We start from the raw sequence: 27,969 nt of genomic DNA, 5'->3' as shown, positions 1-27,969 counted from the left end.
ACACCATATAGTATTACAAGATCCAAACAAACTCCCAGATTCCTTTTAGACCAAAGAGACAAGATATTAAAAGCACTCTTTGTAAGTCCATTTATTAACCTTAAGTAATATTTAGAACTCATACATTAAGATATTTACCATTTTACCACTGGAAGGATATTTTGTTTGGAAGAGGCTTCAACAATTGAAAGAGAACTCCAGGTTATCTTTTTGACTCTTATATTTTTCTAGAAAACTTGAATCCAGTCATCTGGCTTTTTCAAGAAAGGGTCTTGACATATAGCCCAAGCTGGCCTCCAAGACGTGAGCTTTCTTGTCTCAGCTGAATGTTGGGCTCATGTCTGTCGTCTTGGCAAGGTTTCTCACTAATATTCTTAGCAACTGTTCCAGAGCTGTTCCTAAAGCTACTTATAAAAAGCACATCCCAGGAGAAGTGATTGGAGTAATCTTCACACGTCTACCAACGTCATCACAACAGAAAAGGCACAAGTGCCTAGCAGTGACTAAACAGTGGAAACTAAAGAACTGAATGCTACGGAATTTCTTTAAAACACAACAGAGAAGTCAAAGGCATAGCAAACAGGAATTATTTGTGAAGAATGTACACACAAAGTCACCAATCCCCCAGGGCTAAATAGTTCCTTAGTGTACATCCTGTTCGATCAGCAAATAGAGACATTTTAATTTTTAAGGAATTAAGACTGTACCTGCATGGTTCTAAAATGTCCACAATGCTAGATAATCCACTTTATTTTACATTAAGATATAAAAAAATAAATATTACCATGCATTTTTTTTCCCACTGACATTTAAAAATCCCACAAATAAATAACTTGAAATGATGTCTAGAAAACTTCCTACATCTTACTTTAATTCTGAAGGGCTTACAAACTGGGTTTTTATAATACCCTCAACTAAAAAACAAGAAAGCCTATGCTACTAATGCCCCTAAATGGTAGAGGATGGTACACAGATGAACAACAAGCTCAAACTGGAGTGCAAACACCTTTTCAATGCGGGTTTTAGCTGGAAAGGTTTGTGAACAATGTTTTTTCAAGGGCATGCTGGAAATGATGGAGAGTAGTGGCAGAAACTGGGTGTCCTTTTCCAGGCAACTTCCTATCCTAGTTCAGTTTCCCAAAACATCCCTGGTTAAGACGCTTGTGATTAAAAGAGCTCATGGGGCTCCTCGTTAAAGCTGAAGTCACACACCAGGGACAGGTGGTCCGAGGGGTAATGGAAGGATGGGAGCCGGTTGGGCCCAATCTGTTCTTCAGTGAGTAGATCCAGGGCGGACGTGACACTCAGAGCATGTCTGGAGTACCAGATATAGTCCAGCGTGTGGCGACACTCGCCTGAGGTCCGGATCTTCCAGGTTGTGTAGGGAGGCTCCGACTGTCCATCGGGACTCAGCAGCTTGTAGGCGCTGTTGAGGTTGAGGCTGGAGGACGCAAAGTGTTTGTAGACCTCTTCGGTTGGCTCTGCGTTGAAGTCCCCGCAGACGATCAGGGGGATCTTTGCTCCCTGGGTGATGTTCTGCAGGTTCTGGAGGAGGTCACAGCCCTGAGCTGACCGGAACCGCTCCCAGCCAGTGCGGGCTTTTAAGTGGGTGACAGCAATGCAGAACTGTCGCCCAGACTCCTTGCACTCCAGGGTCTGTGCGATGGCCACCTGATTGGTTTTTAGGGTCATGGCTGTCAGCCTAATATTGGTGCTGCTGATAAGCTTGAATCGGTTTTGGAGAAAAAATAAGGCACAGCCATCTGGACCGTTGTTGTGTTCCACATCTAGACATGGTGACCAGGGCTTGGGGAAAAACGTGCCTTGGTAGCCCAGTCTACTGAGGAGTGGCTGGAAGGTGTCAAAGTAGTGGTCCACTTCCTGGAGGCACAGTATGTCTGGCTGGTAAGCCAGGATCTCCTCCAGGATCAGGCACTTCCTCTCTTCCCATTTGAGCGCTTCCACGGGGCACTGCACAAAGTTGTCTTTGCCTTCTCCGAGAGCTGAAAAGGAAAGCCAAACACCTGTCAGCTTCTACACACCACGACCTCGAAGACAATGGGGAAGCCTGGGGTGGTGGTGCACACCCTTAACTTCCGTACTGCGACGGCTGAGACGGGTGGGTCTCCCCGACTTCGGCTAAGGCTACAGACTGAGCCCCTGACTACAAAGGAAAAGTTAAAACAGGAAAGAAAAGAAAGAAAAAAAACTCTAGTGGGTAGAAGCTTGGATGTCTGACATTTGCCTCGGATGCTGGGGCAGGTCTGTCTAAGCTGTGCTAACACCCAGATGAAATAACCTCACACTATCTGCTGAAGCAAGCAGCAGGGTTTTTATATACAAAAAAAAATTTCATATAGCTGTATTCTAGGATATAAGACTTTTGCTTTTAGGTTTAGAAAAACCGTTCTTCACAGTCCTGGGGATATAAAAACTTGTCAATGTAAATAAACACTAGTTGTAACCCCGACTATAAGAAAGCCAGGTGAATGGATATAAACATAGGACTCAATGAATGGGACAAATGAGTAGCTTTCTCTCCTTACGAATGAACAGGATCATTCCCCAGGGGATAGAATCAAAGCGCGGCCGCTCAGGGTGGACGGGGGTGGATCTAGGTTAACATACATGGTATTTGTATATGAAATTGCCAAAGAATAAAGAAAAGTCTTTTTAAAAAGAAAGATTGGTGAGTCGGGTGGTGGTGGCGACACACACCTTTAACTCTAGCACTCGGAGGCAGAGTCTATGGGATTCCTGAGTTCGAGTCCAGTCTGGTCCAGAGCTAGTTCCAGGACAGCTAGAACTACACAGAGAAACCCTGTCTCAGAATGAAAAACAAAAACAAAAAAAAACCCAAAGGGAAAAACCCTCTGTCTATGTCTAACTACGGGGCACAGGAGTAAGCACTGAGTGCAGGTGTCTACAGAGGCCAGAGGCCGGGCATCCCCTGAAGCTGTTTGCTGTGGGAGGTTAGTCCTGCTCTCAACCACCGAACCATCCCTTCACCTGCAAAGATGCCTTTGCTCACAATTCAACTACAAGATAAAAGGCACTACCACATATAAATGGCTGATAAGCCTAGTTTATAAATCAGCAGGTATAATAAGAGGGGCCCTTTAATGCCACAATTTTTTTTTAATTATCCCCTCCCCCAAGACAAGGTTTCTCTGTATAGCCCCGGCTGATCTAGAACTCTTATTTCTCCTCCTCTGCCTCCCGAGTGTTGGGACTAAAGGCAGATGCCACCTCCACTCATCTGCCACAAATAAAAATGTCAGGAAGAGCTAGGAACTGGCCAAGCAGTACCCCTCTCTGGTTTTGTTTTGAGACAAGGCCTCACATCACAGCTCAAACTGGCCTCAGACTCTAGGCAGTCATCAAGGCACATGGTCACCACGGCCATCTACAGCTCGTCTCAACTGCTGTCCCCACCACTCATTCAGTTTGTGACCTGTACATGCTGTCACAGACTCAGGCTGTAGGCAACAGAATGCCTAAGGTTGTCCTGCTGAGGTGCTGAACAGAAAGCTCCCATAAGTGCACACAGGAGGGACTGGGAACGCACAGCAGCAGACAGGAAGCCTCGGCAGCCTTTGCTGCGCAGGCACAGCACCAGGCCTACCTTGGGCGAGGATGTTCCACTGCATGACGCGAATGGGAGAGTGGCTGCTGGAGCAATCTGTCCTCAGGTCCACAAAATCCCGCTGGTAGCGGGGTGGCCGAGTGTGCAGAACAGCCCTGCATTCCTCCAGAAGTTCCTTAGGATCGATGGGCTCCAGATGTTCGGGGTCAGTTGACACCAAGTACTCCGGGTGCTGAGCAGCTGCACTGCTGTTGACGGTCTTGGCGAGAGCACTGTAGAGTCGACTGGTGCCGTTTCCCATGGAACTCACTGCAGGAGAAACAGTCCCATAGCCAGCTGTCAGTCAGGGCCTTCACTGTCCCTCTCCGGTATGAGCCAGGGCCCCACTGCCTGTGGGCATCACGCCATCTCTAGGGGTGGGTGGGTGATGGGAGCTTCTGGCCTCCAGCGTCTTACACGGGCAGGTAATTTAAGTATTGCTGCTAACTAATCTCTCGCGAAACTAAGCTTATGCTTGTAACCTCAATAGCCTCTTGTGTTGACACACCCGCCCAGTCTTATACAAGCATCCTTTAACCAAAGACACAGCCTTCTCCCAAGTTTGTATCTTAAAGAATTGGATTTTGTGCCCGGCAGTGGTGGTGCACGCTGCACACCTTTAATCCCACAGAGGGAAAGGAAGGCAGGCAGATCTCTATGAGTTCTATGCCAGCCTGGGCTACAGAGGGCGTTTCAGGACAGTCAAGGCTACACAGAGAAACCCTGTCTCAACAAACCAACAACAGAACCAAACACTCCAATGGGTTTTGAAGGGTGAACGTAGAAAGCCGAGGTCCTAGCTGTGCTGTCTGAGGGGACCACCCCCTCCCCGGTAGTGGTGGGTTTAACCTTCGCTTCTCTCATTTTCAGACGTCCAATCAGGGATGGGGCTTCTTGGAGAATCCTGTGATCAGCATTGAACATATTCTCATTAAAAAAGTACAGGGTGAGGCTGGAGAGATGGCTCAGCGGGTAAGAGCACTGGCTGCTCTTCCAGAGGTCCTGAGTCCAATTTCCAGTTGTGAGTGTACCAGTGTGTGCAGGTAACTGAGGGGAGGCCAGAAAAGGGTCTGGACTCCCCTGGAGCTACAGTTCCAGGTAGTTTGTGAGCTGTCCAACACAACTGCTGTGAACTGAACTGGGGCTTCGGTAAGTATGCATTCTTATTCATTAAGCCATCTCTCCGGTCCCAACTTACTGTCTCTTGAGAGACAAAGACCAAGTTATCTTTATTAAAAAAAAAATTGGGCTGGCTAATAACAAGCAGTTGGTTCAAATTAGTGACCCTGGCTGGTCACAGTTGTCCCTGAGTATCAAAATCAATTGGTGTAGTCAGGTGTATCCTCTTTTGTTTTTGTTTTTTTGTTTTTTTGTTTTTTTTTGGTTTTTCGAGACAGGGTTTCTCTGTGTAGCCCTGGCTGTCCTCGAACTCAGAAATCCGCCTGCCCCTGCCTCCCGAGTGCTGGGATTAAAAGCGTGCGCCACCATGCCCGGCCCAGGTATCTTCTTTTTGTTAATTTTCCTTAATTCAAATTGGTCCTCCCCACCTAGATATTCAAGTCTAAAGAAAAAATTATTTATACAAAAGCTAACTGCTCAACAAGGAATACATAAAAAACACAACACAAAGGAGGGCAGAGTGAAGGGAACACTCTATCCTAAAAGCAGAAGCTGGCAGGATGGCCCAGTGGGAAGAGCTCCTGCTCTCATCTCTAGTCTGACAACCCGAGTCTGATCCTCAGAATCCACACGATAGAAGAGGACTGACTCCCAGGAACTGTGTTCTGTCTCCCATGCATGCACACATACACAGAAAACACATATAACAAATGTTAAAAACAACTCCTAACTGTCCCTTAGTCATCACAGTTAGTTTCTCGACATTTCTCCTGAAAGCCAGCATATCACATACTAGCATACAAGGTGAATGAGAGGCTGAGTTACCTGGGACCTAGCCTCAAAGTGCCAAAAATAACCAGAAAAGTCTTTTAAAAGGCTGGCATGGTTGAACACTCAAAACTTTAACCCCAGTGCTTGAGGTAGTGGCAGGCAGATCTGTTAGTTCCAGGTCAGCCTGGTCTACACGGCAAGTTCCAGGCAGCCAGAGCTATGTAGTGAGACCCCATCTCAAAAAATAAAACAAAAAATAAACTTGAAGAGGTACTTAGAGATACAACACTCATTGTGAATACACACCACTTACTGAGTCCATCACAGTAATCTCCATCAACCCCTGCCTCACCCATACAAGCACAGCCCACATTTGCACATCAACATCTCACTGTTTCAATGCCCACTGTGTGTCAGACACTACCCTAGCCTCCTGTAGACACACTGGTGACCAAACAGACCAATCCCTTGTTCCCAGGCAGCATATCTTGTAGTGGGAAGACCAAAGGGCCAGAGTGTACATTTGGCGAAAACTTTAATGGAGAAAAACAGGAGAGGTGAGGTAGGAATCTGGGTAGCAGAGAAATCGCTTGCTTATCTGTGATGGTCCAGGATGGGTCTTCAAAGATACGGGAGGCTGGAAAATCAGCCCAACAGATCTACTGAAGGGCAGTCTGGACAGAGGGAGAGCAAGTGCAAAAGAGAACTCAGAGTTGATTGTCCAATTAATCCCAGCACTTAGGCGGCAGTGGCAGGCAGGTTTCTGAGTTTGCTAGTCTGGTATACATCAATTCTTTCCAGACCAGCCAGGGTAACACAGTGAGACGCTGTCTCAAAAACAAAAGAGAAACCCTACTACATTGTAGGGCAATACGGACAGTAGTGTTATTAGACGCGTTCTCACGACCGGCCAGGAAGAACACCACAGACCAGAATCTTCTGCGGCAAAGCTTTATTCTTACATCTTCAGGAAAAGAGAGCAAGAAGCAAGAGAGAGCGAGAAGCAAGAGAGCGAAAAAGCAAGAGAGAGAGAAAAGCAAGAGAGCGAAGCAAGAGAAGAGAGAGAGAGACAAGAGAGAGAGAGAACGAAACCCCGTCCCTCTTAAGGAGCATTCTCCTTCGCCTCGGACGTGTCACTCCTTGATTGGCTGCAGCCCATCGGCCGAGTTGACGTCACGGGGAAGGCAGAGCACAAGTAGTCATAAGATACCCTTGGCACATGCGCAGATTATTTGTTTACCACTTAGAACACAGGATGTCAGCGCCATCTTGTAACGGCGAATGTGGGGGCGGCTCCCAACATCTCCCCCTTTTTCTTTTAATAAGAGCAAATAGGCCACCCATATTAATGAGAGTGGAGATAGAGGTCAAATCCCCAGTGTGTAGGTAAAGGAGCCATGTACAGGATTAGCTCTTAGGCTTACAGGCTTTTACCCAGAGCAACCCTGACCTGCTCCCGTGTCGTTTTGCCTGGGGGAAGGGAACTAGGACACTGAACCTTCATGAAAGATGACATGTCTCCCTAGAATAGGCTCATATATGCCGCAGAGCCTTTCCATTGCAGTGCTTAGCCTTGCAACTCTCTCGGGCTGCTGAAGCACACTCACTCTATCTCGTGCAATGAGACTAGCCTCGTGAGATATAAGAGCTGAGTGGCCAGCGACCTATTGCCTAAGCATAGATATATCAGGGGAAGCTCCATGTTCTAGTCCTGCAAGCGCCTGGGCAATAACCACCTTGTCTCTCCTAGTTTAGGCCTTAAGCTTACAGACCAATCAAAGAAGCAACACTAATCCACAGCAAAGTGTATCTCCAAATAATATTAATCCCACCCATTTTTTAAAGAAAGAAAATGCTGAGGAGATCCAATTGGGTAATCCTTTGGTCAGGGACAGGTCCAAGCGCGTGGAGTTGACCTGAATGATGGCAAGCCTCGAAGGGTCTGTTCAAATTCAGCCATCCAATTCTGTAACATATACTGAAAAAGACTTTTTGACAAATTAGCTGCCCTAGTAAATTTAACATACTGAATGGAAATAACACACAATCCCGGAAACTTTTGTTCACATCCCTGCTGAGTTATTTGTCATAATACATCTAGTTGTATCTGGACAAGATCTATGAGTTGATTAACCAGCATGAGACCTCTCTGTATCTTGACATTAGCTGAGGCCTGTTCATCTATGACTGTAGTCACTGAGGCTGACAAAGTGTTAATGGTGTCAGTTGTCTGGACCTGTCCAGACAGAGCCAAGGCTGTCTGAATTAAGGCCAAACCCAGTTCCTAGTTAGTGGTAAAAAAGCAGGAGAATACTTGAGCATTATACATCACCGTCATTGGGAGTGGAAATGTCGACATTATCCCCCAACGCTGCTCTCTCTTTATTATTGACGCCCTGGACATCACCAAGACGAGGGACATTAGTATTCCCTTGGTCAGTCTGGATTTTTCGGGTGAGTCTTTCTGGTACCCAAAATGGGTTGTCTTCATTCTGTGGGAAAACACAGATAGCTCCCCTGGATCTTATCAAGATAGGATCCGGGCCATACCATTTATTATCAAGGACATTTTTCCATTTAACCATCTCATTGGGCCTATCTGGCTCTGAACAATGACGTTCAGCCGCAGTATGGCCATGAGCATCAATATTTAAAAAATTGAGTGTAAAGAGTGCCAAAGACACCGACACTCTTGGTGCTCGGGGTACAGTCTCCTCAAAAGTTCCCCTCTTCTGTTTTATAAGATAGGCTTTGAGGGTGCGATGCGCACGCTCAACAATACCCTGTCCTTGAGGGTTGTATGGAAGTCCAGTCAGGTGGGTTACGTCCATCTGACGGCAGAACTGCTGAAATTTTTGAGACGTATAAGCTGGTCCATTATCAGTCTTAAGGAGTCTGGGTTTCCCCCAAGCACTCCATGCCTCAAGACAATGTTGAATCACATGTGAGGCTTTTTCTCCGGTTAACGGAGAGGCAAACATGATGCCAGAACATGTGTCAATGGACACATGGAGATATTGAAGTTTTCCAAAGGAAGAAACATGTGTAACATCCATTTGCCAGACCTGTAGAGGTCGAATACCGCGTGGGTTAATTCCCACATGAGGAACTGGCAAGAACTCACAGCAGCTTTGACATTGAGTAACAATGTCACGGGCTTCTTTTCTTGTCAAGGAGAAACGACTGCGTAATGTTTCAGCCGTCACATGAAAATTGTTATGAAAATTTTTTGCAGCCTCTACCGGGGATGATAGGGCAGCAGCCACCACTTTAGTGGCCTTATCTGCCAAATCATTTCCCAGAGCCATGGGGCCAGGTAGGCCTGAATGGGCTCTAACATGAGTAATATAAACAGGAGATCTTCTAGATAACAAAACTAATTGTATTTGCTGAAAAATATTGGCAACTCTACTGGAAGGCTTAATCACTCCAGCCACTTCTAAAAGATTTACTGCATTAACCACATAATAGGAATCTGACACAATATTAAGGGGTTTTAAAAAGGTTTTTAAAACTTCTAAGACCACTAAACATTCTACCACTTGAGGTGAATTTTCATTATATTGTTTGGATACCACTTTACCATTAGCCACATAGGCACCTATGCCAGTTTTTGATCCATCAGTATATACCACAATCCCATTTTTAAGTGGGTTTCTTACTGTTATTTGTGGAAACACAACAGATTGATTTTGGGCAAACTGTAAGATTGGATGTTTTGGATAATGGTTATCTATTTTTCCTGAAAAGGAGGTAACTAAAACTGCCCAATCATTAGATGCGGCTGCCAAGGTTTGAACCTGTGCAGCGGTATAAGGTACAATTAAAAGATATGGACTTTGCCCAAAGTGGGTGATTGCTGCTTTTAGACCTTTAAGGGCAAGCTGTGCAATTGCATCAGGATACCAATCTATTATTTTAGCTGGGGATACGTTTGGATGGATCCACAACAATGGCCCATTTTGCCACAAAACTGCAGTTGGCAATTGTGCTGTCTTAAAGACACACAAACTGAAAGGCTGCGAATCCTCAATACGTTGTAATTGTGCATTCTGTAAGGCCTTTTCCACTTTTTGTAAGGCCTGGTTAGCAGCTAGAGTAAGAGTCCTAGGGGAGGAGATATGAGGATCTCCTTCTAAAATACTAAACAAAGGCCTTAACTCAGCGGAAGGAATCTTTAAAAAAGGTCTGAGCCAATTAATATCTCCCAACAGCTTTTGAAAATCATTTAAGGTATGGAGGTGATCTCTTCTTATTTCTACCTTTTGGGGCACAATCTTATCTGGGGACACCACAGAGCCCAAGAATTGTCCTGTATCAGAAATTTGGACCTTTTCTGTGGCTATCTGTAAACCCCACTGACTTAAAGTTTTAAGTAGAAAAGGATATGCCTTTTGTAGCATGGTAAGGTCTTTATGGCACAGGAGGATGTCATCCATGTAAAGGAGCAAAATTAAAGAGGGGAACTGTTTCCTCACTGGCAAAAGAGCTTCTTGCACATAAAGTTGGCACATTGTAGGACTATTGGACATTCCCTGTGGTAAGACCTTCCATTGATACCTCTTATCAGGTTCAGCAGAATAAGCTCTCTGACCCGTTAACAAGTCAAAAGTCCAATCTCTCTGCTCTGGAGTTAAAGCAGCAGCGTTTGCTCGGTCCTGCGCCTGTGCCGCCTCCTGCCACAGAGCTCGCCATTCCACATATTTGGCCATACTAGGGAGAGCGGCTTTTGCAATCATTTGCCAGTCGGCAGGAGTTAGTGCCATGCTGGCAAGCCTGTCTAACTGCATCAAGGTAAAATTAGCATTGATTCCATATTTACGGACCGACTCGGCAAGTTCCCCAATCTGCACATATTCTACCGGAGCGTGGACACGCCCACCCTCGGCTCCTTCAAAGACTGGAAATGCCTGCTGTATTTTCCCCCGCTCCTCTCGGGGAATGAATGAGTCTGCGCACTGCCTCTCTGCGCATTGCTGACGCACTACGGGCTGACGCACTACGCAGGGCGGGGACTCCGCATAGGGCGGGAGTGCACCTGGTAGCCGATTGCCCTGAGGCCAATTAGCAAACTGGCCTTCGCCAGCCGCTTTTGGCTTTTTTCTTGACCGATTAGCTGGCTGGTAATGGGCTGCTTCTTCCTCCCAGTCTGTTTCCTCAGAGGAGGATTCTTCATCTGCTTCAGAGCTACTAAGAGCTGGCTTCCTGAGCTCATCTAGTGACGAGTATCTCCTAGAGACCTCCGCTAATCGATCTTTTTTCTTCTCCCTTTTTCCTCTTTTTCTTCTAATCTCTCTCCAGGTATTCCTACCTAACCTTAACTTTTCCTCGGGTTCAAGACCCTTGGAAAGGCCTGTATACTTACCGTTTCTCCTTGTTCCTACTCTCTCTCTCCGCTTTACTTCTGATAGACTGTCCTGAATTTCCTCTAGAATTTTTAGCCCTGCCTTAAGCACTATATAACATGTGAAAAGGAACAAAAGGGCTCCTAACACTAGAAAAAGTTCAAGGCCAAACATACCTGGTAAAGCCATTTCTCACTTCCGTTCCCCAGCTGATGAGTTCTGAATTCGGCAGTTGAATCCTTCTCAACAGTCTGCTTTACGGGAACCTTTATCACCGTCGTTCCCCAGCTGATGAGTTCTGAATTCGGCAGTTGAATCCTTCTCAACAGTCTGTGTTACGGGAACCTTATAACCTTGATTCGCAGTTCTGGTTCTGGAATGAAGTATCCCTCCTGCGCCAGTCCGGAGTTTTTTCTCGTCCCGGATTTTCTCGTCCCGGAATTCGGCACCAATTGTTATTAGACGCGTTCTCACGACCGGCCAGGAAGAACACCACAGACCAGAATCTTCTGCGGCAAAGCTTTATTCTTACATCTTCAGGAAAAGAGAGCAAGAAGCAAGAGAGAGCGAGAAGCAAGAGAGCGAAAAAGCAAGAGAGAGAGAAAAGCAAGAGAGCGAAGCAAGAGAAGAGAGAGAGAGACAAGAGAGAGAGAGAACGAAACCCCGTCCCTCTTAAGGAGCATTCTCCTTCGCCTCGGACGTGTCACTCCTTGATTGGCTGCAGCCCATCGGCCGAGTTGACGTCACGGGGAAGGCAGAGCACAAGTAGTCATAAGATACCCTTGGCACATGCGCAGATTATTTGTTTACCACTTAGAACACAGGATGTCAGCGCCATCTTGTAACGGCGAATGTGGGGGCGGCTCCCAACACAGTAGAAGAGAAAACATCAGAGGACAGAGGAAGGACAGTCACTCACACACACACACACACACACACACACACACACACACACACACACACACACATGAGTATGTGACCCCAGGTACTTGGGAGGTTGAGGCAGCAGGATCCAGAGTTCTAGGTTTGTCTGGATACAGCTTGGCTAACTCCATGCAGAGTTGGCCTGGGCATGTGAGAGGGATGGGCCCTTGGGAAGACAGTGTGACTGTTGAATTAGATAGCTCGGAGATAGGTCTGCCTGCAATGTGCAAGGCCTGGTACTCCACCACCAATGGACTGAGATGGACAGGGTGAGATGCAGCTTGTGAAAGCCAAAAATCCACAAAGGCAAGCCCAGGGGAGACGGCTTGTAAAGACACTTCACGAGGAACCCACACTGCTGACACCTGAAGCCAGATGAAGGGAGAGAGGTCTGGAATTAGTAACACAGCAAATGTTAGTGACAACAGAAATTTCTTATTTTTGGTGTCAGTATGAGAGGAGGAGGGAATAAAAGAAGTTATTTTGAGAAAAATTTGCCTAAAAAAGGAGAAAACTGTACAACTAGTCTGCGCATTTTGTTTCTGTGATGTTTTTGAGATGCTGTGTTTGTGAGCGAGGTCGGGTGCGTCAACACTAAGGAGCACTCTCGGGCTTCTGGTACAACAGCCTGAGGAAGCTCACAAGACACGCGTCCCTCCCCAAGACACTACAAATGGCGACAAACCATGAAAAAGTTATTTCGATGTTCAACGAAGACAAAGAGCATACAATATTATTCATGAAAGCAACAGAAGTTCAGGTCAGGACAGTGGCGGACATTCTTACACGGAGAAACAAGACTAATTAGGTTCCCACACATAACTCAGTCCTGATGGCTTCACTGTGAATTTTATTATTAACATGGGTAGCTAACTATTTCGAAAGACACGGGGTTTAGTGGGGCTTATAGCTGTTAATTTAATAGGCTTTTACTATATTTAGTAACTAGCGACCACGATCCCCTTCAGTGTGCAAACAGCACATTATTAGTGGAAAGGAGCATGAGCGACTCCTAAGAGGTTGATCTTAGATGCATTCTCTGAGTGACAGAAGCCGGGTTCTACAGTTGACTGTGAGGTTGCCTGGAGGAACCACAGAACAGGAAACTGGAGTTTGCAGGAGTGGTGACTGCCAGGGCAGGACAGGGAACTCCTAGAGCGGTCTGTACAGTCAGAGGATGGTGGGTACATGGGCTGAGGTTTGAATGAGAATAGCAGCCAAAGCCTACTAGGCTTGAACACGTGGTCCCCAGTTGGTGGAGTCAGGAAGGACGAGGATTGGGAAGTGTGGCCGTATTGGAAGGGGTGTGCCACTGGGGCGGGGCTTCCAGGTTTAAAAAAACAAACACCCACACACCCACACATGCACACCCACACACACACACACACACACACACACACACACACACACACACACGTCCCAGCATGTCCTATCTGCCTCTTGTTTGAGGTTTGGGCAGTAAACTCTCAGATGTTTTCCCACCATGCCTCACTCCACCATCATGAGCTCTAGCCCTTTGAAACTGTAAACCCAGTTAAACACTTTCTTTTAGAAGTTGCTTTGGTCATGGTTTTTCATATCAAAATCCAGAGAAGCAGCCATAAAGAATGAACTCGATTCATGTAAATGTAAATATTAACTGGCAGTTGGAGACTTCAAGAGTACTTGACCAAGGAAAATGACCAGCTCTCAGAGCAGCCTAGGAGAAAGGGGGTTATTATCTCTGGAAAACAATATCCAACAACAAAACATAGGGGTTAAAAAGAGAAGCTGCGGTCATGCGCACTGTATTCTACTGAAAGGCAAAGTCCTTTCTCAGAGGGAAGGACCTAGTAATCCAAAAACCACTGGCTTATAAAGAAACAAAACAATACAACGACAAAAGGGTAGGTGGGTGCAAGTGTCCCTAGCTAGAAAGGAAGAAGAGATCGACAGGGATGCTGTAAGATGAGTATGTAGCAGCAGTGGGAATTCACGCTTACCTTCCTGTGATGTACAAACATGGATGCATTACGGGGTGTGTGCGTGTGCACAGACAGACATACATTCCTGAGAGCTAAGACACATGGCATATGTAGCACACATGTTTAATGCTAGTCTGGAAATCCAACCAGCCTGGGGAGTGAGCTAGGTGGCGTTAGGAGATTTGGTTATCAGTTAGATTGACTTGTTGCTCTTGGAAAGGACCTGGCTTCAGTTCCCAGACCCATCACGTTCTCCACCATAACTGCAGTGCCACTACCCCAGCCCACCCAAGAAGAAAAAGCCTAATTACTCTCCAAGCTGAAGCAGGGGGATAGTGAGTTGTATATCTGAGTAGCCAATACAGTAAGTTCAAGACCAGCCAAGGTAATTTAGTGAGACCCTATCTCAGTAAAATTAATCAAGCCAGGGACTACAACTCGGTGATGGGAAATATGTCTAGCACACCATGTCCAAAGCCCTAGGTTCTGGCCCAGTACAACAAACAACTCAACTGAGAGGGAAAGTCTTACACGGTAGCCCATACCTGCCGGCACCAAGTTCCCAAAGGCTGCTGTTACAGGTATGTGCCACCTTGTTCAGCTAAAAATTAAACTTGTAAGAAAAGTGCAGGAGAAAATCTTGTCTGTGAGTTAGGCAAAGAGTTCTTAAACACAATACTAAAAAAGCATAACAAAGTACTTGGAGCCCTAAGAACCTATGGACAGTGCAAATTTAAAATGGCATTGCTACTTTGAAAAGTTTATTATTTTAAAAAGTGAAAATCAGGTTAGCACAGTAATTTTACCTTCAATTCAAGAGAAATGAAGACTCCAAGATTAAAAGGAATATCTCAGAATTATCACCTGAATACAGGGTAAGTATGTCACAGGCTGTCACAGGCTGCTATGAAATACAGACTATAGTGTTTACAGAACACAGGGCCTTGTCATGCTAAGCCCGTGTCCTACCACTGAGCTATCCCCCCAAGGTACAAGAAGGGCTGACAAGCAGACAGATGGCGTTGCTTTCATTTCAACTGAAAAGCACACCCTGCCATTGTCTCCTTTGGACTCTAAGTACGGTCTCAGCCATGCGCTATGTGGTTCTGGAAGGATAAAGGATATTCAAAAGTGAACAACAGCCTTACATCTTCCCTGGCTCACCATGAAAGGAAAACGCCTTCAACAGCCTAGTGAAGAAACATCCTAACTGGAAGGCGCCTGTTGCAGAGAGCGCAGCCCTGCAGCACCACCTTGCAATGCTAACACCTAAGCACAGCGCACCATAGAGCAGGCTAGCCCGAAACCCGCCTGACATCACAGACCCATGGTTCGCCAGCCTGGCTCACTGTTCAATCATGGGGAGCGTCAAAATTATACCCGGCTGCTAAGCCTAGCACTCCTGATAGAACCCGAGGGTGTGGACCACCTAAAACTTCACAATACTCTACAAGCAAGGCTGAGATTCACCAACATGCAAATCCTAAAGAAATCCTGCCCTTTCTCCTACCTTCTCAACTAGCTAGCAACCAATTTTACAAATACGTATTTCTAACAGCTGTTATTACATTATCTAGTTTACACTACCATCTAACTACATCTTATATGCTATATCTCAGATTTTTATAAGTTCAGGATTATTATAAAGATAAAAAATGACTCAGATCTAAACATTGCCTAAATTTTTTTGTTTTGTGTTTTGTCCTAGTTAGGGTTTCTATTGCTGTGACTAAAAAGCAAGTTGTGGAGGAAAGGGTTTATTCAGTGTACTGGCTAGTTTTGTGTCAACTTGACACAGCTGGAGTTATCACAGAGAAAGGAACTTCAGTTGAGGAAATGCCTCCATGAGATCCAACTGTAAGGCATTTTCTCAATTAGTGATCAAGGGGGAAAGGCCCCTTGTGGGTGGGACCATCTCTGGGCTGGTAGTCTTGGTTCTATAAGAGAGCAGGCTGAGCAAGCCAGGGGAAGCAAGCCAGTAAAGAACATCTCTCCATGGCCTCTGCATCAGCTCCTGCTTCCTGACCTGCTTGAGTTCCAGTCCTGACTTCCTTTGGTGATGAACAGCAATGTGGAAGAGTAAGCTGAATAAACCCTTTGCTTCCCAACTTGCTTCTTGGTCATGATGTTTGTGCAGGAATAGAAATCCTAAGACATTCAGCTTGCATTTCCATATCAGTCTTATTGGTAGGAGGTCACGATAGCAACTTAAACATGGCGTGAATCTGGAGGCAGGAGCTGGTGCAGAGATCACGGAAGGTCACATCCTGCTTACTGGCCTGCTTCTTATAGAGCCCAGGAGTGGTACCACCCACCATGGGCTGGGCCCTCTCCCATGGATCACTAGTTGAGAAAATGCCTTCCAGCGGGGTCTCATGGAGGCATCTTCTTAACTGAGGCTCCTTCCTCTCGGATGGCTTTAGCTAGTGTCCAGGTGATACACAAACCAGCCAGTACACATTTCAGGGGCTGGGGAACGGCAGGGAGGCAGGTGGATGGCAGTCACCTGTCCTGTCTTGAGGCATCATCTTATTACTGTCCCTCAGAAGACCTGGCAGTCAGCAGTGCCATAAGGCCAACAGCAACCCATTTTGTCTCAAAGAAATTCAGAGAATTTGGGTTTTGTTGACAGGATTTCTTCGTGGAGCCTTGGGTACCCTAGAACTAGCTCTATAGACGCCAGGCTGGCCTCAAACTCAGAGCTCCCCAGCCTTTCGCTGCCTCCAGAGTGCTGAGATGAGAGGCACGGACCACCTTCTCCTCCTAAAGAATTTAATGTAAAGAGTGCTTCAAGTTCAAGGCCGACCTGGTCTTTACAGTTTCAGGCCAGCTGGGGTTACACAGCTAGACCCAGTCTCCCATCGCCCCACACTACATTAAATAAAAGACCATATCTAGCTTTATCTAGACCTCTCTCTTCAGAGCTAGAGACTAAACCCAGGGTCTTATATTTGCTAGGTAAGTGTTGGACTGAGCGGTCACAGCTCCTGGCTGGGAGTGTGACTTTAAATAAGGCAGCTTTATATTTCTAACTAGATCAGTGGAGGCAGCCTCATAGCTGAGATCCACACTGGTGCTGCCTAGTTCCCGAACTGTCCTAGCGCAATCAGAAGCAGCAGCTCCTCACCACACTCTCTTCAGTTATCCAGCAACTACTCCTCGCCAACTCTCTTGTTATACAACACAATCCAGCTGACGTAATAAGCAAAATCCAGGAACGTCTTAGGCACGCACCTAAGGAGATTTGGAAGCTGATCAACCTTAGACCTAGGGAAACCTGGAACAATGAAGTGCACACCAACACGGCATGACAAGGACCAGCAGCCCAATGCTGCCATCTGCTGGCCATGCACTCAACTCCCTCTAAAGGTTAAGATGAGCTTATTCAGTGGTTTTACTGGTGTGGGGTCCTGAATAAATGTGGCCACCTGCAGGGCAAGTAAGTGAAAGTTCACACAAAATGACAGGGGACAGGCGGATGTTAACTAGACTGCATACTTCGCATACTTTGAAGGAATCAAATGTTCAAGCACCCGCCTCTAGGTCTAGCTTCTAGCTTTTTTTTTTCTTTACCGGACATACTTTTATAACTTTAGTTGTCCTTGGATATTTGAGCCATTTCTCCTTTCACATCCCAAGTGCTGGGATTAGCAGTGTGTACCACCGTATCCTGGGTGAGGGCAGGGACAGTGCACCGTGCATAGTGCTTTAGAAAATGCTAACTGGGCTGGAGACATATGGTGGTACAGCACTTACCCATAATGGCAAAATAAATACATTTTTATCAGCAAAGCCCATGGTGTTTGGCGGGCTGCCCTGGGTTTAACTTTACTCATGAGGACATAGTTCCGCAAGTTTCAATGCTATGTAGACCAGTGGTGAAGTGCTTGCACAGTGTGGGCAGGACCCAGAGTTCAATCTCTAGCACTATGCTTACATCAGTTACAGCTCTGTGAGACTGAACAGATGTACCTAGCCTGTCTGAATGATTCGCGGCTCTCTAACATTTAAAGAGCAAGCAGGCTGTTACAATGTCAAACTATGTGTTCCCATTACTCTCCCAGCGATCCCCAAGTCCACATGTGGATACTGATGTTAGGAGACTGTAGCTGGGGCCCTGAAGAAAGCTACCTGCACCCTGGACTGCTGAGCCACAGCAGCGCCTCCAGCAACAGGGAGAGGCCAGGCACACACAGCAGCCCAGACTTTGTGCCAGGAATCATCAGAGGTCAAGTTTCACCTCCTCCACCTGCCGACGTCACTGCCGTCAAGGCACACACACTGGTACAGCACAGACTGTACAAAGCAGTGTCATGACCCAAGTGGCATTTCCAGAGATAGACAGTGAAGGTCATGACTCTCCATCTAATGTGTCTAAAAATACAAACACCTAGACACAGTGCCATAGTCCATGAAGAGCAGGCAGAAAGTCAGAGGCGAGGCAAGACAGCCAGGGCATGTTCCAGAAGAGGCTGAGCCATATTTTCAGTCATGACAGCCCTATTAGAAAATATCTCTCAAGAAATCTTTTACGGGTGGGTAGGGGAGTGGGGGTGGGTGGGTATGGGGGACTTTTGGTATAGCATTGGAAATGTAAATGAGCTAAATACCTAATAAAAAATGAAAAAAAAAAGAAATCTTTTACACACACTCTCTCAAAAACAAACAAATTAAGACTAACTTTAACATGTTTGCTGTGCAATTGCTTATCACCCGGCCAACTGCTTCCCTAAGCTGGGTTCTAGAACAATGCTCTCAAGAGATACATGGAAAAGCCCAGCACAAGCAGTCTGGTGCCATCACATCCCTGAATTAATAAGACCCGAGTTGCTTTAAAAATGACCTGTTCTTACAGCTGTGAAAAGGCTCAAAGGAATAGTCTGCTGACAACAGAGTTCTCTAGAACAGGGTCCACAACTATGGTCCAGATCTACTGGTCCCCTGCCCGGCCTTGTGCGGTTGCTAATCTATGAAACACCATTAGTTTCTTCTATATTGATAAGTTGTTGAGAACAATATTCCAGGACACGTGAAAAAAAAAAACCCTCAAATTTCAATGTCCATAAAAAGTACATATATTGCATACCACCTGTGGATAACACACCTGCAACTGCAGGGGTTAGACATGGGCCAAAGCCTAAACATTCACTAGGAGGCTCTTCAGAGACAGTCTGCCAATTCATGTTTTAACCTTTATTAAAATGAAACTGTCCCTGGGAATGGTGGTTTAATCTTTAATCTCAGCACCGGGAAGGCAGATGCAGGTGGATCTCTGTGAATCCAAGGCTGGGCTTGTCCATCTGGTAAGCTCCAGGCCAGACAGGGCTGCTTGGTTAACACAGAGCTGGTCTTAGAGACCTTAAGATAGACCTCTAAGTCTGTCTCCTTACCTGCTTTCACCCACGGCTCCTGGAGAGTTTGCACATATGATGAAATCAACCAAGTTTTCTGTCACTTATAAAACAAGGAAAGACAATTTCTCATACAGGAATTTCCAGAACCTTCTGCGGGTGGTAACACATGGCTGTAGTCACTTGGGAGGGAAGCCAGGATGACAAGGGGTTCAAGGTCAACCTTTACTACATAGTGAGTCTGAAGACAGCCTAGGTAGGCTACATAGTAAATTCCACTGGGCTATTTGATGAGACCTGTCACAAACAATAAAACACAACTAAAGTACAGTTGTAAATTACTTTTAAAAATGGAAACTGGTTATTTATCTGGCATACCATAAGTCACTCTGTCTGCTGGTTCAAGACAGCAAAATGGAACATACTAAGATCTTTTGAGAATAAAGCACCTACATTCCAAAAAACTTAGGGCCGGAGAGATGTCTCTGTGGTTAAGAGTAGTTACTGCTCTCACAGAGGACCTGGGTTTGGCCCCTAGCACACAAGGCCGTGACTCACAGGCACCTGTAACTCCAGTGCCACAAGGTCAGACACTTGACTTCCTAGGATGCCAGGTACACCTGTGTTACACATACATACATACACACACAAACAGGCAAAACATTCCTATACATAAATAAAACTAAAAAAAAAAAAAAACCATAAAGAATTAGTCAGAAAGCCACAAGTTATGCCATCAATAGGGCAAATTCTTGGCAGCCATGTTGGGTTTCTTACAACCTCCAGCTCCCTGTGATCCTCTAGCCTCTTATAACCTCCCCAGCAACCTACACATAAGCAAACAAACTACGTAAAAAGGAGATTTTAAACAGCTGCACTAGTTTCAGCCTGCCCTTCTCACTGCCTGCAGGACAGAATCAGATAAAGCTCTATAAAGAAAGTGAGTACACAACTTAGGCCTGGAGAGGTCTGTCCCCAGAGTGAGGCAGGCCAGATCAGGAGCAGACGATGAACAAACTCCCTGGGCATGTTTACGTAGATTTCCCCCCTTTGGTTCACTTTGGTTGTTGTTGTTTTTGAGGCAGGACCTCATTGTGCAGTCCAGGCAGGCTTCAAACTTGAAATCCTCTGGCATCAACCTCTAGAGGGAGGGTGGGCTGGCATTACCAGCTTGTGCTATCTTGCTATTTTTCCAGGGTATTTCTGAGCAGGGAAAGAGAGCACAGAAGACAGGCAGCCTTCCTTACCTTTGGCAAAGAAAGTGGTCTCTACTGGCTTCCTCATTCTACAGACAGGCCTAACTACCACTTTCCAGACCCCCTTCCAAATTAAGGCCGTGCAAATTGGGACTGTAGCTCAGGGGGAGTGTCCACCTAGCATGCACAAGAGACACAGGGTTCAAAGCCCACCACTGGATTTAGGTGCAGGAAGGGCAGATAAGAAGGGAGACATAGAAGACTGAGAGGTCAGTACTCTATCTAGGAGCAAGGGACTTCCTAGACACGTGATCACAGTACTTCTTGCTGGTGCCGGGGACTGAAGGAAGAGTTCTACCACTAAGCTACATTCCCTGGCTTTATTGTATTATTGACTTTTTGAGGCAGGGTCCTCTGCCTCCCAGGCTGGCCTCAGACGGGCTGTGTAGAGAAAATGAACACTGCTCCTCCTCTCACGGGCTTCCCATTCTCAAGATGCAGTGAAAGTACTTTAAAGTTGCCCTTTTTGCACAAACCTCATCATCTAATACCAATCTCTAATTTTTGAAGGTATAAGAAATGCATCAATAAAAAAAATTAGGGCAGGCTTCTAAAGCCCTAAGTGAAGTGAGTCTCCTTACATCACCCACTTGGGCATGCCAGAATACCAAATGTTCAGGCTCAACTTAAGGTCAGAAAACCAGAGTGGGCCCCTGACAGTTTTTGATAGCACAAAGAGAAAAAGTTTATAGACATCTGTATCCTTTATCTGTCTTCCTCCTGAACAACCCTTGCTACATCTGACACTCTGAGCTCACCCTAAGAGTGCTTCAAGCCTTACTTGAGGCCCTGTAGCTTTCTTCTTTCTACAGGGAGGCTGTTTTCCCAACTACAGAACATAACAAATACAAGGGTTAGAGATGTAACTCAGTGCCTCAGGACTTGTCTAGCATGTGCAAGGGGAGGCTCCCAGGTCGATCCTCGGCACATCGCAAACCAAAGATAACCAGGACATCTTAGCTAACCAGACGGTTCCAGCAAGGTGCGTCACTCCTAAGTTCTAAGTATTTCCTGAGGTATGATAACCACTGAGGCCATGCCACTTCTGATAGGTCAAGAGTAACTCCTAACACGTGGCTGTCAATCTCCCTTCCTCCTTATCCCAAGATACCAGGGCACCACCTAATTCTCCTTCAAGTAAAGCCCATTCTTTCAGATCCTCTCCATGGTTCTTCAAAGGTTCTAAGAAGCAGCTGGCTCAGCAGTTAAGAGAACTCCATGCTCTTCCCCAGGGCTCACACCCACCCAGTAACTCCAGTTCCAGGAAGGTTGCTACTTTCTTCCTCAGCTACTGGGCACGCACAGGGTGAACAGACATATATATGCAAGCAAAATACCCGTAAACATAAAATTAGGTGGTTAAAAAAAAGGGGGGGGGGGGATGGCTCAGTGGTTAAGAGGGTTCTGAGTTCAAATCCCAGCCACCACATGGTGGCTCACAACCATCTGTAATGAGATCTGACGCCCTCTTCTGGTGCATCTGAAGAAAGCTACAGTGTACTTAGATATAATAATAAATGAATCTTAAAAAAAAAAAAAAAAACCCCAAGTACCTTTTGGAAAGGCAGGCTCAAGTGTATAGAATACTCCCAACCCCTGAAGGAATACAAGACGCGCTTGCTTGCCAATATTTATCAGGTTTCTCTTGAGGAAATCAAATCTCCAAATTTGCATTTGACACCAAGAAGTTCGTTTTTAATGACACTGCTCTCTGTGCCCCACCACTACCCTGTCTCTCCCACTCCTTTGAAGTTTCCCCCCAACCAATCTGGCCCAATCAATCTGGCTTGTTCTTCTCAACTCCTGCTGTCATTAGCATATGGAACATTTTTTTTAACACTTGGTTGAGTGTACTGTTCACCAAAGTTTGGGGATATAGCCTTATCAGTTGATGTGTTAATCTCGTCTAGATGCCATCTGGCATTAAGACAAAGCAAGCAAGGTCAAAAGATTTGTAAAAGTTCATTCATCGATTTCCCATCTGGAGCCCTGGTTCCTAACCTAACCACCACTCTCACTCCCCCTCTGCATTTTAACTGTCGCCATTGACTACTACAGGAGAATGATAGCTCTTAGTTCTCCATAAGGATAAACATCTATTCTGGAGAAACCTGATAATTACAAGCTTTCCCACTTCTTTCTCATAAACAGCTTACTCACACAGTTAAGGGGCCTACCAAATAAAGATGTCTTTTCTACTGAGCTGGTATTTGCCTTTAAAACTGTTCCAAGAGAAAAAGCACCGTGTTCCAGTGGTGGAGAGCCGTGATCCAGCCAACTCTTCATTAACTGAGGAGGAGGAGCATCTCCCAGCCCACAGAGGACTCCCTGCATCCCTGCCGCACTGTAACTGTGGCAACTGTTGCCTTGCCGTGGGCTGCTGTCTTGGCTTTAGAGAGGAAAGCAAAACGCTGAGATGGGCCACCAAGGTTCCCTTTTAAGCCCACGTGGTAAGTCTGTGATGACTCTGAAGGTGCGCATCCTCTGAGCACTTAACTGCAAGATGCGGGTTAGACTGTGAACGTGTGTGTTGGTACTCACAACCTCACAAAAGAGGTAGAACAGCTTTCAGCTCCTTTAAGGCCTTTTAACAAGTTCGGGGCTTTTTAGAGACAATCTGCTTGCTTGGCCTGGTGGCCCAGGCCTAGTTTTGTTGCAAAGGCAGGAGAATCAGTGAGTTTGAGGTTATCTATAACCACATAAGAATGTTTAAGACCAGGCTGGTGAGTTGGCTCAGCAGGTAAGAGCACCCGACTGCTATTCCGAAGGTTAGGAGTTCAAATCCCAGCAACCACATGGTGGCCCACAACCATTCGTATAGATCTGACTCCCCTTTCTGGAGTGTCTGAAGACAGCTACAGTGTACTTACATATGATAAATAAATCTTTAAAAAAAAAAAAAAAAGAATGTTTAAGACCAGCCTGGGCAACATGGTTGCCCTTTTCTCAAAAAAGAAAGAAAGAAAAACCACCACCGCCACCACCTGCTTAACATGAGCAAGGATCTTGGTTTAATCTTAAGAAAAAAAAGGGAAGGTGCTGGCCTAGAGACAGCGCAATAGTCAAGAGCACAGCTGCTCTTCTGGATCCTTCCCTCATCTGGTGCACTCCCAACAAACATCCCCAGGATTTGACGCCCTCTTCTGGCCTCCTCAGGTACTCCCACACCCTTGGCACGAGAAGCACCCAATTTTTTTTTTTTTTTGAAAATGAGGGCAGTGGTGGCTCACGCCTTTTTCCCCAGCACTCAGGAGGCAGAGGCAGAGGCAGGTGGATTTCTGAGTTCGAGGCCAGCCTGGTCTACACAGAGAAACCCTGTCTCCAAAAAAATAAATAAAATAAATAAAAGAATCTTTATTTAAAAAGTGAGAAGGAAGAAATAAAAGGGATTTGAGGACTTGTTATTTCTTTTTTATAATGTGGAACCTGGGTATTCGATTTGATTTACCAAACTCAATAATCTTGTTCTTGAGCAGAAATGAAATGTTTCCAAGATACTTTGAAGAATGCCGCCCCTTCTGCAAAAGGCTTCTTCTCCACCCTCATTTAACGCCTTAGATGTCCTTCTTCTTACCTTTCCTTTCCGCGTTGTTTCCTTGAATGGTTCACCTTCAACCCTAACCAGTTTCTCTTTTTCTTTAAGTCAGGGTTTCCTGGAACTCGGTAAACCAGGCTGGCCTCGAACGCATAGACCCGCCTGCCGAGTGCTGGGTTAAAGGTTTGTGTCAGCACCTCAAGCTGCATCTTCTCCTTTCAAGTCTAGTCCTGAATGCTGCGACCGCCTGAGTGAACCCCGGAAGTATCAAGAGTTAGCACTACAGGTCACCTCCACCTTGTCACAGCAAAAATGTCACTATGAGACTAAAAGGTGTTTCATTTAATGACACAGGCCTTTGTGAGAGCTCCCCCCCCCTTAAAAAACACAGGACTGGAACCATAACCTGTACCCCAGGCTGGCCTCGAATTCAAGATCTGCTCCTGGTCAGGCTACACTTTGAATCCCAGCACTTGGGTGCAGGGTTCCAGGACAGCAAGGGTTACATTGAGACTCTCAAAACAAAAAAAAAAAAGAAATGTTCCAGCCTGAATCACCACATCTGCTTAAATCTCACCTCTTAAAACAAAACAAAACAAAACAAAACAAACGAACAACCAAATCTAAAAATCCCGAGAGTTTGTTGTATGTGTGTAGGCACACGTGGATGCCTGGCAACACCTTGAAGGACTTAATTTCTCTCCTTCCATCATGTGGACTGAACTTAGGTCTTCTGCATCTTCACCATTTGCACCATCTCCTTAGCCCCAAATCTCACTTCCTAATGGGAAGTAAGCTCTTTGAATAACCTAAAGCTTAGACTCATCAATTTAATATATTACAGACTCTTCTACAGTGAGTGACACGGCATAAGAATGAGCAACGAATCAATGACTGTATCTTTCCCCCAAAGCTGCAAGAAACAGGAAACCTGCCTACACCCTGTGCTGTCTAAGATAGTTTAAGTACCACAAAAAAGCCTGCAATTTCTTTCTTTGCTGCTAGGGCCTATTGTAAAACCCACAGTCTACCACTTCCCTACCCTACCTCCTTCCATCTATAGGTTTTTACCCATAAATCCAAGGGGTTTCAATTAACTTTTAAAGAAATGCATTAGACATCGGTCAGAAGCCTCACACTGCCAACTCTTTGACTCCATTACCACAGCTGTCCTTGCTCTGAACTACATAACCCACCTGTGCACACAGATGTGCCTAATGACAAATCCGGCTTCTGAAGGAGTTGGAGGGGGCTGGTACCAGCCAACCTTTCCACCACCAAACCTAACAATGTTCCTCCTTGAGACGAGCAACAGGAAAATGGTGTTACTGGGATGCTATCCATCCCAACAGTTATTCCACAACCCACCAAGGTTCTATAGACCCTGAGGTGGGGGCACGACCCTGGACTTTCAAAAGTCTTGCCTTCCTTCCTACCTTTTTGAGACAGCTGTCTCTGTATAGCCCTGGCTGTCCTGGAACTCACTCTGTAGACCAGGCTGGCCTCGAACTCAGAAATCTGCCTGCCTCTGCCTCCCAAGTGCTGGGATTAAAGACGTGGGCCACCACTGCCCTGCGATAACTCGTTAAAGAAAGCCTCATGAAACTTGGCGCCACGTGCTAGCCTTTAATCCCAGCATCCGGTAGGCTGAGGCGGGTGGATCTCTATAAATTCGAACCCAGCCTGGTCTACATAGACAAGGTCTAGGACAGCCATGGCCATGTCTTGGGGGGAAAAAAAGGCAACAAAAGACAACCACAGGGAACCTATACGTTCTAATGTACACTCTGTCCTTAAATTCAACCAATACTCTCTCAAAATGTACTCTAGTAAAATAAGGATGGTTACTGCATCCGAATGTTAGACGGCAATAACCTAATTTGAGGTAACAACCAAATTACACTTTCTAGAAAAGTACTATGGAATAATTGCTGGTTCTGAAGGAGCGCCTACATTAAGTAATTGCTAGATTTGAGGGAGAAACTACTCATTTAAAAGCCATACTTGATTTATATGTAGTTTGTGACCGTCGCAATCTGCTTTTAGGCAGAAAGGAGACACTTAAAAAACACAAGATGATGTACAGAACTGACTTCATGAAAGGTTGATTTACCAGGGATTTAAGACGAAGTGGAAGACTCCCCCCCTTCCAAAACATAAATAAATTAATGAGCGTAACGAGTTAACATGTGCTATTACTACCAGGGCTTTGAGAAGATTCAGAGCCTGTAGGCCCTGCAAACCCAAGATCATGCCATTTTTAGATATTTTTTCCCCTTCATGAGGATGTCCACAAGCCGTCTGCAACCAAAGCGTTACCGCCCTGCATCGGGGGGTGGGGGTGAGGGGTAAAGCAAAACGTTAGCGACTGGGGTCACTGTGGCCACCGGGGATTCAGGGGGATCAGACACGAACGCGGAAAGCGAGGCCCCCTGAGCGGCGTTCCCTCCCTCCCGACGCGACGCCGGGGTGAACGCAGGGGACCAGCCCGCGGCGCCCATTCATTCCGCGCTCCCGCTCACCTGTTCGGGGACGCGACCTCGCGGCGCCCGAGGCCGCCGCCGCCTGCAGTTGCGGGGACTTGGGCCGAGATCCGAGCACCGGCGGGGCGAGCGTTCGGCGCGGGCCGGGCACGAGTGTGCGGCGCAGGCCGGGGGCGTCCCTGAGCAGCAGGGCCGAGCAGAGCCGCCGCGGGCTCTGATACATGCCGGGCGCCGCCGCGCTGACGAGCCGGGCCGAGCTGGGCGGGCGACGGTGGGGTGGGGGTGGCGCGGGACCGCTGCGCTGCGGGGTGTTCCTTCCTCCTCGTCCCTCGGCGCCGACCGGGCGAGCTGTGCCGGGAGGCAGACGCGGCGGCGGCAGCAGCGGCGGCTCACTGAGGCGAGGGAGCTAGCGCCGGGGAGCAACCGGCGAGCGGCGGCGGAGCGGGCGCTACCACGCGGTGGCTGCAGAGGGGGGGATCCGCGCGCACGACCAGGGCGCAGTCAGACCCGGACAGCTCCGGCCGAGAATGGACCGTCTGGATCAGTGACAGCGACTGTAGATCTCCCACGGGGCGGAGGCTGGGGGCTGGCTGACACCGCGGGGATTCGTTAGAGAGGCGTTCCGGGAGCCTCTGTCCCCTCCCGCCGGCTGCAATGGGAGCGTCCACAGGCTGGGAATCCCGGGTTGGTGCCAGCGCTGAGTGTGTGCGAGCGCGTGTCTGGGAGAACGTCCTCCCCGAGCTGTGGGCTCCACGCTCCGCGGTGCTGAAGGAGATTAGGCACCAGGACGCGCTGGCTACTTGTGTGGCGGCTGCGACAAGCATCCGCCCCTCAGGCACGAGAGGCGGAAACGGACTGCAGGGCGTTGAGCGTCAGTCCTGCCAGAAGGTCTGGTGGAATTGGCCTTGGAGCTAGCTGGGCCCTGATTGGAGGGCTGGAAGTCACACCTGGGAGACAGCACTGTAGTTATGGAAAATGAAGGCTAAGGGAATTGGGGAGGGGGGGGGGAAACAAAACAAAACAACCCCCCCCAACCCAAAACAACTGCTTGGGATGGGCCAGACGTAATTTGGACTGTTACCGAATTTAAAGCATTATCCATCCAATAAACCACTGAAAAAGCCAAATTGAAAGTGGAAAGCAGGTGCGGCGGTGAGGGCGACCGCCTTTAATCTCAGCACTGGGGCAGGGGCCCGGATCTTCAACATGGTCTGGAGAGATCCGGCCGGCCAGAGCTACACAGTGAAGCTCTGTCTCAAAATAAAAACAAAGAAACAGAAAAACACCAAACAAACAAAACCCTCAAAACAACAACAAGAATACAAACGAACAAAACTGAAAAAAGGAGATGTACTTAATATGCCCACATGGGGTAGAAGGACGAAGAGTTAACCTCTCTCTGGGATCCCAAAATGAGATTAAAGTTCAAATAGAAGGCCAGGGGTATGCACATCTCAGCAGTCCGGGTCAAAGCGATCTGACTAGATAGAACTGTGTGAATTCCCGCTTCCTGAAAGAATTCCCCCTCAAGCAAAGGCCTTTTCCTTTTCCCAGCAGGAGTTTCCTGAAGGAAATTCCCATTTCTTGGGGGGTCCA

General features: G+C 46.9%; 1 protein-coding gene across 2 annotated transcripts; it reads right to left on the bottom strand.

The window, feature by feature from the left end:
* Positions 1-45: 45 nt before the first annotated feature.
* On the bottom strand, positions 46-27,253 carry Noct (nocturnin). Of its 2 annotated transcripts, none has more exons than NM_009834.2 (3): positions 26,413-27,253; positions 3,626-3,895; positions 46-2,003 (listed from the first exon to the last, which is right to left on the bottom strand). In NM_009834.2, the coding sequence occupies exons 1-3, from the start codon at positions 26,594-26,596 to the stop codon at positions 1,168-1,170; spliced, it is 1,290 nt and encodes a 429-aa protein (NP_033964.1). In that variant the 5' UTR covers positions 26,597-27,253; the 3' UTR covers positions 46-1,167. The 2 variants fall into 2 exon arrangements, with proteins under 2 accessions (NP_033964.1, XP_006501019.1); XM_006500956.1 differs by lacking the exon at positions 26,413-27,253 and adding an exon at positions 11,037-11,079 and having other exon boundaries at positions 67-2,003.
* Positions 27,254-27,969: the final 716 nt, after the last annotated feature.

The sequence above is a fragment of the Mus musculus genome, chromosome 3 (assembly GCF_000001635.26).
Source record: "Mus musculus strain C57BL/6J chromosome 3, GRCm38.p6 C57BL/6J".
Taxonomy (NCBI): domain Eukaryota; kingdom Metazoa; phylum Chordata; class Mammalia; order Rodentia; family Muridae; genus Mus; species Mus musculus.
The sequence above is the reverse complement of the archived record's forward strand: the minus strand, read 5'-3'. Positions and strand labels throughout refer to the sequence as shown.